At 36.2% G+C, this 12,065-nt stretch overlaps 1 protein-coding gene across 2 annotated transcripts in view; it reads right to left on the minus strand.

The window, feature by feature from the left end:
• CERS6 (ceramide synthase 6) overlaps positions 1–12,065 on the minus strand; it is a 317,200-nt gene that overhangs the window by 54,236 nt on the left and 250,899 nt on the right. For both annotated transcript variants that reach the window (XM_025853613.2, XM_073882913.1), the window contains exons 7-8: positions 6,101–6,229; positions 3,256–3,362 (exon numbers count right to left, since the gene is read on the minus strand). In XM_025853613.2, coding sequence (XP_025709398.1) covers positions 3,256–3,362; positions 6,101–6,229 — 236 coding nt within the window. The remainder of the gene's footprint in view (positions 1–3,255; positions 3,363–6,100; positions 6,230–12,065) is intronic.

Consider the following 12,065-nt stretch of genomic DNA (forward strand, 5'->3'; position numbering starts at 1 on the left):
TAATTTAATATACAGCATTGTGTCTGAATAAACTAATGTATAGTGTATATTTATAAATAAAATTATTTACCTATAAAAAAAACCCAACAAAACAAAACAAAAAAAATGTGGGGAAATAGGCATGATGACAGAGCAGTTATGAGACAGTAATAAGTAAAATCATAAAGACAGACTGGTGGTTGAAAGACTGAGGCCAACCCAAAGAGATTCTTCAGTAGTGTACGAGGAGTCCCTCTGGGTCAACTTTTTTCTTCAGTGAGTTGGGGGAAGCATTAAAGGCATATGCTTATGTAGCAGAAAGGTGGGAGGGATAAGTATGGCGCTGGATGTAGTTCAGAAGACCCTAACTGGGCTAGAATATTTGAAAACAGCATTATGAATAAATGCAGTCTGTATAATTAGGTATACAAATAAATCATAATAGAAACAAAAATACATAAAAATGAGATAAATTTAGGATGAGGAAGATCTAGTCTGGCAGGAGCTCAGATGTTTATCAGATCACCGACAGTACAATGTCATGGTTGCTTACAGCTAATGCAATGGCAAGCTGCATTAAAGAAATGTTTAGTTCTAGGGGTGCCTGGCGGGCTCAGTCGGTTAAGCTTCTGCCTTCGGCTCAGGTCATGATCCCAGGGTCCTGGGATCAAGTCCTGAATCGGGCTCCTTGCTCAGTGGGGAGTCTGCTTCTCCCTCTCCCTCTCCCCCTGCTTGTGCTCTCTCTCTGTCAAATAAATAAATAAAATCTTAGAAAAAAAGAAATGCAGTTCTAAATAAAACTTGTTTTTAGTTCTCTTCTACTTTGTACCAGGCAGTCCACATTTGGAACACCACGACCAGGAATTCTCAGGAACAAACAAAGGAGAGCAAACAACAGGCAGGAATAATCGAAGGGATTAAAGATGCTTTCCGATGAAGAGAAAGCCTACAGATGATACGTTAGAGACCTTCACGTTCTTAAGAATTTTCAGTTTGAAGTGACAGGGTACACTTACTCTGTTCCCAGAAGCCACTTTTTTGAGGAGGGAAGGGAGTCACAAATCTCCTTGAGAATCTGCTAAAGCCACGCACCCTCCCCTCCAGGAAAAAATACACACACAAATATGCTTTTTATACTGTTTCAGGGGTTTCTAAACAGATTAAGGACCTTTAGTTTATAAGTTATAAAGACCCAGCTTTCTGTTTCGTTTAAGAAATCATTTCTCCTTCAACCTCTGAAGCAATACTCCTGGACTAGGGAAATAGAATTCTTATCCTGGGCAGAGGGGATAGGAGAAGAGTCTGGAGCTGGTGACCTGTAGTCCCTCCCAATTCTAGGATTTCCTAATCTAAAAGGAATTTTTAAAAATAATTTCACAGTATTAAGGAAAACACTGAAAACACTATTTGCTACTGTTATTCACACTGTAATTTTAAACATTAATGATACCCATTACACTCGAGGAATTGGAAACAAAGGTCATCCAGGCACCAATCCAACTTCTGAGACATATCTGAAAAAGATTTCATTCACTAGATGTACCACTACAATGGGATCAAGTATATAAATTATTTCTTGTATTACAAACAATAAAATATTTCTCTCTGCAAGTTGCCTCTTGAAAAACTTGGTCTCATGTAGGGGCATGGTAGTAGAAGTCCTACGACATTTGCAATGGAAAGTCTTGCTTTGTATTTGGTTATAAGGATTTTTCTAAGTGGCTAGTTTCTGGCATCATCACAGGACATACCTATGAGTTATCTTATTAGTAGCATTGCCTAATTTCTATATTCTGCAGTCTACGTTCTAGGCAACTCATTGCTGTCTAAACCTAAAGAGCTTTTTTACACATTAGCTGAAGGGGGGGATAAGGGGTACATCTAATTTTAATTCTACCCTTAAAGGGAAGTACGCAAATCAAAGTACTTGAGAGTGATGATTATTTCTTTAAAAGTCAGATTCTCAGAAATCTTAGGTAAGAAAACTTTCTATTATTCTCTGGAGAAATATGTCCTGGACTTTGCTCACATTACTTCTATTTAAATTCTTACCACTAAGTTCTGTTAATAATCTTGAAAGACACACAATCCTGAATAATTACAGATACATTATATGCAAAATTATATGTATTTCCTACCTACAAGCATATAAAACTATACTGAGGTATTATAAACGCTTGTTGCTAACACACAATGTTGCTTCTTGAAATAATTTTCATAATAAGTCAGTGTCCAAAAGGGCTGAGATCCTCAAAGAGAAGGTGTGTGTGTGTGTGTTAGTAATTTGTTTATGGAACTCCAGTGATAGACATACTCCTTTAAAAATCCCAACTCCATAATGGTTATTTTTCTACTGGGGCAAGTTATTATTGCATCCCTTCATTTCTCAGCTTTTTCCCAATTTCCATTGCTTTAATTTCCCATTCAAATCGATTTCTTAGAATTGAAAAAAATACATCAGTGGTAGACTTTAAGTGATACAGAGGGCTCATTTCTTTTCTAGTTCAAGTAATAGCCTTCCAGAAAAAAATATTAATGACACTGGACCTATTTTCTATAGAAAGGATTGTCAAATTCCATCAAAATTGGTCATATTATTTCCTTAGCTCTTAACAAAATAAAAGACATCCAGACATTAAGAGGCCATAGGGAATTTCAGGGGTTAATTTCAGGTTATACTTTCCATCTGTTTTAGCTATAAATACAGCTGATGAGGAGAATTACATAGGACATGGTACCCAAACTTCAATGTGGAGCAGAACCACCAGGAAGGCTTATCAAAACACAGACTGCCAGGACCCAACTCCAGTGTTTGTGATTCAGGAGGTCTGGTGGGGAGGGCCCAGGAAGTTGCACTGCTAACAAGTTCCTTGGTGATGCTGTTGCTACCAGTCTAGGGGCAAGGCTTTTGTACACCCCTGGTACAGGAGGGATCCCTGACATATAACCGGTTGCAACACCATGTTTCCTTTATTTATTCAAACTTTCATGGTTAAGGGTTTCTGATTCATACTCTAGACTGGACCCCAAAATAGTGGACGGCTTTCTGTGGTCTCAGGACCTCTGTCAGGCACATCCTTCTCTAACTACCCTACAGAAAAGATTAGTAAAGAGTACAGTATTTCTGGAAGAAGAAATCAAAGCCATTTCTTGAGTGTCTCCCCCACTTTCTTTAAACCTCTTACTAAATATTTGGAATGAAATTCAAAAGCAAAATAGCTCGTAAAGCTTATCCGGAATGGGTGACTCTATTGGAAAGAAGACTGGCATACTCACCAGAGAGGAAATATACCCAGTCGTGTGGTGATAAAAACCATGGCAAACATAACAAACAGAAGATCACAAATTTTCTGAAACTTGGCATAATTTGCCATTTTGGCAGCCTATAAAAGGAAGGAATGTGATATATTAATTTAGTTAAACTGGTAAATGAAAAACTTCTTTCAAAATGCATGTGTCTCCTATAAGATATAACTTACCAGATGCATAAAACTGCCTGCTACTTTGAAATGTCATGCATCATGCATCAGTATTTATAAATTACCCATAAGTTGAGTGAAATGCAACACTAGCTATAAGCAAAACTACGGACTGTCACAGATTTAATAAAACATTCAGCAACCTGAAAAATTCAATTATATGGTTGATCTCAGGAAAACAAAAATAAGAAAATTCCTGCATTATAGATGATATTAGCAAGGCAAAGACACCAACACAGGAATTTGGCATAACAGCCCAAAGTAGAAAGTGCTAGGTAATCCTTTAAAACTCTAATGAGCCCCAAACACTAAGGCCACAAACTTCATACAGATTATATGAAGCCTTTCTGCATTGTTTTCTTCTTTCTACTTAGAATGAAAGGTTCTCCTTAAATAGGCATTAAGGAATATTCTGGAGAGACAGTTTCTTGGCTTATTCTCATAAATTTAGAAATAAAGAACACATCAAGATCATGTTATTTCAATGAATCCATTTAGGTACAATTTTCAAAGTTACATTAATGGATCATTTTCTAGATGAAAGTCACTAATGTTCCAAGTGTCTGTAAGAATTACTCTAATAATTCATGATAGTAATTTAAGTGACCATTTTTTATATTATAAATTAGGGAAGAGATTACCTCCCTTTTCCTACCATCTACACACTTTTTAACAGATGATTCTAAAGTAACAATAGGTGACACTGAAAAGATAATTTTGCTTGATCACCTCTTTTTACATTTTCACATAGAATTCACATGCACCCACACACAGGGTTATAAACTGAAGATGTCTTGCTGAATTCATAACATTACTTTCTACTTCTCAGAAAGTTAAATTAGCTGAGTCAAACCTGAAAGGACTGTTGACAGTATCCATAGAAGCTACCATTTTGTAGCTTTAAGTAAAACACAGAGCGATGAGAGAAATGGATTACTAAGAAAAAATATCCATTAACTGAACAGAAACCAGGATTATGAACTTTTCATTTCATGAATACTTTGGGTGTGACATCACGAATTATTAGTAAGAAAGAAAAAAAGCATCTTCTGCCTCCTTCTGCCTAGGTAAACCATTTTTCTCTTATATTCATTCAACAGTATTCAATAGAAAAGTATCAAACATGCAATTTTTCTGAAATGTCTAGGTCATAGATCCCACTTCAAAGAGTTGATAGTTGACATATCTCATTATTTAGATATTCTCAAGCATTATTGTATAATGTAAAGAAAATCCATGTGATGGGGAATATTTGCTTTTAAGCCACATGACTGGCATTTCTGGATTGTTTTTCTTTTCTGGGTAAAAGTGATAGACAACGATTCAACCAGCCATTTCCACAGACATTAAAGTTGGCAGATTGTACAAGATTAATTTGGAAACTATATATTGCTGTATAAATCTCCACTTTCAAGCATACTTAGGATTTGACCAAATGATACCTGGTTTACAGGAGACTGCCCTTATACAACTATATTTCTCTTTTTAAAAATATGCTAAACAGAGTTTAGCTTGAGTCACTTAAAAATTATAGTGCCACACTATCATCTGACATATCTAGCCCATTAGGACTGTTTTTCTATTTCATAGTCTTATAAGGAACAGAGTTTTTAATGAAGTGCTGTATATATTACAAATCTTGATTAATCATCTTTATAGCAGATTCAATTTTATCATGTGGAATTTCTGCTTATACTGTAATAATAGATCATTATTTGAGAGCACCTCTATATTCAAAGTGACAGTATATACTTCAAGGGGCAGAACTGTGTGGACCAACAAGAATAAAAACTCAGAATACAGATTCTGTGACCCATTTCTACATGAAATTTGTACTCTGGTAAGTTTATCTTTCACCAGTCACATAAATTTCTTAACATAAAGTAAAAAGTCTTTTATTCAATTATATAACACTATTGGGTGTGTCTCTTCATAGGGGCCATAAGTAAGAGTAAATACCACATCAAAATATTCCTTGGGATTTTATCTTTTGAAATATGCTTGAAGCATTTTTCTTTTTCTTCCTTTCTTTTGCTACTTTAATAATCCTAAATGATAATGGTTTAGAAAGTTTATCAAAATACAACCAATATTTCCTCAAATACTCTTTATACTTATACATGTAGAGAACATAGTTTTTATATTTAATTTACAATTCATATATACTTTTCACTGTAAAAATACTAGGATAATACATCTATTGGCAATAAAAACTATGATTACTAATTAATGTCATCAGGATGTACAACTATTAATAACTAAATTAAGTTGTATGTACTTCACAGATAGATCAGTGTGAAACTTGTAACACCAGAAACAAAACCTTTTCAAGTAATGATTTTCCAATTGTAAAACATTCATTTCTTAAGTGTGGGATAGTAAAGGTTTTCATTATTCTACTAATAAAGAATGCTAAGATGATGAACATGCTTTGTATAAAAATGTATGGACTAAAGTCTCACTTTTACCAATTTAACTTACAAAGAAACACTTTGCAGTTTAAAATCAGTCATATACTCTCATATATCAATCATATACTATCTTCCCCCAGTGCGATATAGAATAACATAGAAGAGCTGATGGTCTTGGGGATTTCCTGAATTCTAGATTTCAAACTCTTAAAGATGAAAGGAAACTTTTACCTCTAGAAGAGCATCAGCTGAATCATGAAGACAGAGGACCAGGGTCCCAACTCGGGCCATATTGTTGACATATGAAAAGGAAATCAAGAAAATAGCTACAAGGTGATGCAGGAACATAATGCCAAAGTCCTTGAGGAAGGAAAAACACAGCCATGTTAGGTCTTAGAGGACAGCAATGTTTCCATTCATCTCTTCCATTATTCAACAAATACTTCCCAAGGTTCTTAATGGACCTAGCACTGGGGATACTAAAATGAGTAAGATGTATTTCCTACCCTCTGGGAGCTCACTACAGAGGGGCAGAGGCATAAAGGGGACCGGTAACTACGGAGAATGTGATAAATGCCAGGACTAAGGCCAGATCATAAAGGGTGTTTTGTACGTAAACCAAAGAATTTGAAGCTATGGGAGAAATCGCCTCAGAATTTCAAGCAAAGAAAGGCATTACTCGGATCTCTACTTTAGGAAAATCCTTGGGGCAGCGGCGCAGGTCCAATGGGACCACTTCTCGACTACCGTGGCTGGGGATCCTGCATCCTTCCCCTAGAATATGTCCACTGGGATGGTAAAATAAGACTCCTAATATGCGGCTTTCTGATGAATCCTACACAAACAAGCCCTAAATCTTAAACCTTACTTGTCCATAGTCATTAGAAAAAGAAACTGGCGAAAGTAATGATAAATTGGCCACCTTTATTTCGGTCAATTTCAATGGAGCTGCTGGTCGGCCCATGTGAAAAGATCATCTTTCTCTGACACTGATTTATCTCCTGGCCATCTGGACATGGTTTGTTGTGATGCAGAATTTCTGTTGCTTGGATACACAGTCTCTCATTTACTAATATTTTTACCCTCATTTATTTTTTAAGATTTATTTATTTACTTGAGAGTGTGCATGCACGAGTGGGGGGAGGGGCAGAGGGAAAGAGAATCTCAAGCAGACTCCCCACTGAGCTCAGAGCCCAACACAGGGCTTGATCTCATGACCCTGAGACCATGACCTGAGCCAAAATCAAGAGTTGGATGCTTAAACAACTGAGCCACCCAGGTGCCCTTTGCTCTTATTTATAAATCTATTTCTTCCAGAGTACATTTGAACTTCTCTGGACTTAAATGCCAAGATTAGCCCTAGTGGTGATCTACTTGAAACCTTAGAAAAATAAAGCTATTCATGTAAAGATAAATAAATTAGCCAAAATGAAAAGCATATTATGAAGCTGAGAAAGAGAGAGAGAAAGAGAGCAAGTATGTGCATATGCTCTTTATTCAGTAGCTATTGATGTCATATAGTTTTGGATTTGAAAGGTCAACTTCAGTGACTTTTAAATGGTTTAAAACAGTTAAGCAATGGCCTTTGTTTAGATCCTGAAAGCAGCTTATCCATAAGTAATGAAATATTGCTATTAGGTCCTTTGCCATTTATTTCATTGTATAGTTCCCATATTGAAAAAATTTTCAATTATTTGGTTTTATTTTTTAATTTTTAAAAGGATTTTATTTATTTGAGAGAGAGAGAGAGTGAGAGAGAGTACAAGCAGGGAGGAGAGAGAGAAGCAGGCTCCCCACTGAGCAGGGAGCCTGACGTGGGTCTCGATCCCAGGACCCTGAGACCACGACCCAAGCCGAAGGCAGTTGCCTAACCAACTGATCCACCCAGGTGCCCCAATTATTTGGTTTTAATTTATATAACATGAACCTACCAAGTTATGGATATTTCTACTGTTTAAATTCCTGTGATACAGAACTCTTAAAAATGTCTTTTTATGTTTTATAAAATTAAGCTTTAAATGGCAATGATGAAATAAAGTTAAATTTGTATGTTTTAAAAAAAATCTCACAATGTTTCAGTGGTTCTGTATATACATGACTATATCCAGGGGTTACTTTTCTGCCTTGGAAAGTGCCAAACATTTACTGATAACCATACATATCGATTTATTACTAGGATAAACAATGCATTAGTATCCTAAATAAGGTCAATTTATAGTGTTTTTTTTCATTTTTTTATTAACATGTATTATTTGTTTCAGGGGTACAGGACTGTGATTCATAAGTCTTACACAATTCACAGCACTCACCATAGCACATACCCTCCCCAATGTCTATCACTCAGCCACCCCATCCCTCCCATCCCCCACCACTCCAGCAACCCTCAGCTTGTTTCCTGAGATTAAGAGTCTCTTACAGTTTGTCTCCCTCTCCGGTTTCGTCTTGTTTCATTTTTCCCCTCCTTTCCCCTATGATCCTCTGTCTTGTTTCTCAAATTCCTCATATCAGTGAGATCATATGATACTTGTCTTTCTCTGACTGAAGGTCGACAATTTAAAAAATGAATTGCAACTATTTCTCTTCTTTTCAGCTAACCTAGTCTCCAAATTCACCATGTTCTATTGATGGTGGATACCACTGTTGGAAAAATCATCTGTCTTCTATCAGTCAATTCCAACTACCCACAGAACTATAGAACCAAATCTTGCAAACTGTTGGCCTACAACTATGGTCCTTCCTTCAGAACCACATTCACCGCCCAGTTTTCAGCTCACTGGCAGAGAGAAATAATGATCATGCTATTGAATGAGTCTCATGAGTGATTATGTACAGACTCAACTTACCAGTTTTACCTACTTCTGATTTTCTGATGTTCTTGTGGTGTCTAGGATTTTCCTAAATCATTAAAGTTGGACAATACCAAAATTCCTTAGGTATACAATGAAAATTACTCTGATAATGTTTTCTACTGGAAGGTGAAATCTCTTCTCTCCAGGCTCTTATCAAAAATTTATTAGATTCCAGTACCAGGAGCATCATGTTCTACCAAACAAGAACTATTTCAAAACAATGCCATCAAGTGAAACTAACCTATCAAACAATACTTTAAACTGTTTCCTAAACATAAGTAAATGAAAACATACAGCACTTAATCCAATAGTTCAGTGAGTTTATATTTGCCCATGCTCAATATGCATATTTAAAATCTAACCTGTTGAGTACCTAACCAGAACATTTCCCACGTTTCCTATTGTTCAGCCCGGAATGACTGCTCTGGATTTACCGAAAGAAAACAAGAGTTTTTCTCTATTTAGTTTAAAAATGAATAAATATAAATTGATTAAAACACTTATGGATGATTAGGACCATTTTATAATTAAGTTTCCTAATTCGTATCTGATATAAATGTCAATAAACAACACAAAGCTCTTAGCAATATAACAAGCATCCCTTAAATATGAGAGCCTTGTTTTTGAGACAAAGTTTGCTTTGTGAGATGATTCCTGAATATAAATCCCCTGGTCCTGGAAAATATTTATTACTGAGAGACTCAGAGTTATGCCCATGGCAGAAGACCAATTTTCATTATACAGTCATTATCTGTATGAATATGAAAAAAGCATGAATAATGAATTTTGTCTTTTACGTTTCTGCTTCAGAAAGCATTATACCCAACAAAATACCTTCAATAAAAGCCAGGCAATCATTAATGTGTTACCTCTCCTTACCTTGATCCCTTTCTTTAACTAGGCACTGAATTTGGTCTAAATAACAGTTTTCAAATAAATTGTCAACTTGGACCTTATCAATGCAGGGTAAGAACTCCCATCCTCAGGTTTGTTATTGTTGAAAAATGACTGGTGTGTAGGTAAACACAGGCCTGGCCACAGGAACCTTAGCATCTTAGGTTGAGAATGTTTTCTTGCATTTTTGGTAGCAGCAATTAGGGAGAAAGACTGTGATTTCTTCTTGGCACTCACACTGAGGACTGATTCCAAAGACCTTATTCAAAACAGACCAGTCTGGCCACCTGTTTCACTGGTGTTCCCTGCCTCCTGCTGTTCTGCCATATTGTTTCTGGACATCTTCTCAGCCAACATCAAGGGTTCCTTCTATGTTTGCTGCCTTAATATGGACTCTGACCTCAGCCCCCATTCCTGTGGCTGTTCCTATGTTAATTATCAGAGATGGAAAAAAAAAATCAGATGTAGTCTTAACTCCACGTCATTTAGAATGAGTCTACAATGAAAGAATTCAAGGAAGAGCCATCCATTTTTAATACCAGAAACTGGTAAGATAATGCTGTCTTTTTTCCTCATTACATATTGAATGGCATTTAGAAAACCAGAATAGCCTCTTAGTCTGTTCTGTGTAGCTTCCACAACAGAATTCCTTGGATACATGTAAAATTCCAGCTACTTGGGCTCCATCGCCAACTGTTGGAATGAGAAATGGCATCCTTACTTCAGTTCTCCAGGGGAATTTCTTGAAAAATAAAATATTAGTGGTGAAAGGCCAGAAGGATCACCCTCATTGAAACATAAGTCTGGTGTTCTGTATGATGGAACGCCCTTTGCAATGACTGGGATGCAAAGACTCTTCAAAATAATGCTCTGTCTCCAGGAAGCACCAAATTCATTCATCTTGATGTACAAGTTTTTATGAAAGCAAAATTAACTCATTTCTCATTATGGGGGAAAAAAAACCCAACACAAACAAAAAGAAACTTGTTCTCTAAATTCCCATTTGCTGGAAAAAGTACTCATAATTTCATAGAGTTTCTTTTGGGAATAATCTTTGCAACAAATAAAGCAAAACAGTGGTGAACCTTCTGAAAAAAGAAATAAGACCAAGATTTTAAGTGATAGCTGATTTAAATGCACATGGATAGTGAAGAATATGAAATATTTCTAAAGTGCAAGGCAAAGAAAAGACTCTTCCTTCTCAGATGCAAATGACATGTATTAGCTTTCCTGAATTTAACAAATAAAATTAACAAATATAATAAACTTATAATAGAAAATTACCTGAATAGAAATCAGGTAATTATCACCAGGTTACACTTTTAACAGATTTTCAAATTCTCTAAGGAAACAGAAGGACAACATCCTAACTTTTCTTTTTCTTTTCTTTTTTTTGAGAGAGAGAAAGAGAATGGAGAGGGAGGGGCTGAGGGAGAGAGAGAATCTTAAGCAGGTTTCCTGCTCAGCCCTGAGCGGGACACGGGGCTTGATCTCACAACTCTGAGATCATGACCTGAGCCAAAATCAAGAGTCAGGTGCTTAACAGACTGAGCCACCCAGGCGACCCAGCAACAATGTAATTTAAAACTGATTTCATTGTATGGCAACTGCAACAACAGTTGAAATCTCTCAGGTCTATCTGCTTTGTTTTGCTTTGTTTTAAATAGTTTTTTTTTTTTATTTAAACCTTCAAGGTACCTAGAAAGTTGTGTGACTTTTGACAGAATAACATGTTATTTTTTATAGAGATCAATAACACACTGTCTTCCTATCTCTTCACTTGGGATTTTGCAACCTGAGGGTAAAACTCAGAAAGGTTGGAGAAGCACAGTTGTGCAAGAAGTGGACTTCTAGCACATAACTTGGCAATGTGCAGGGGAGAGTGGCCACACAGGCTCCATCCCCACTGCAGCCCGGATGCACAGATGGAGACGGGGAGGATCTCAGACAAAACCTAAATATGGCAAGAATAATCATAGGTACTTTTCCCTTTGAGGGAATAGGAAAATAGGTTCTCAACCTTTGGCTATAGCTAAAGTCCTGATTTACAGCATGAATATATATATATATAAACCTTTAAAAAGCTAAGAAACAAGAGACTAAAAAACCATCTAGCCATGCATGATGTGAAAAGTTCACAGAATGTTTTTAAAAATGTCAACCTTTGGGTATCTCCAGGCTCCCTCAATTTATTTGGCTATTTTATTTTTAGCTGGCCCCAAATGTTGGTGTACTATGAAGAGAACTGGTTAAATGTGCCATTAAAAAAAGATATTTCAAATAACAAGGCCCTTCTTGTTAAAAACTGTAACTTGAATTCACAGTCATTCTCATGGAGAACCTATTCATGCTAGGGTGAATATTCACGGGAAAATTTGGGAAGGGATAAAAAAGTGAGATTGATTTGAGAAATATTTGTTCAATTATAAAGTGGAGTAGTTCTCACGGAAATT

Source organism: Callorhinus ursinus, unplaced genomic scaffold, assembly GCF_003265705.2.
Source record: "Callorhinus ursinus isolate GAN/ISIS: 27379988/994484 unplaced genomic scaffold, GSC_fseal_2.0 scaffold2, whole genome shotgun sequence".
Classification (NCBI taxonomy): domain Eukaryota; kingdom Metazoa; phylum Chordata; class Mammalia; order Carnivora; family Otariidae; genus Callorhinus; species Callorhinus ursinus.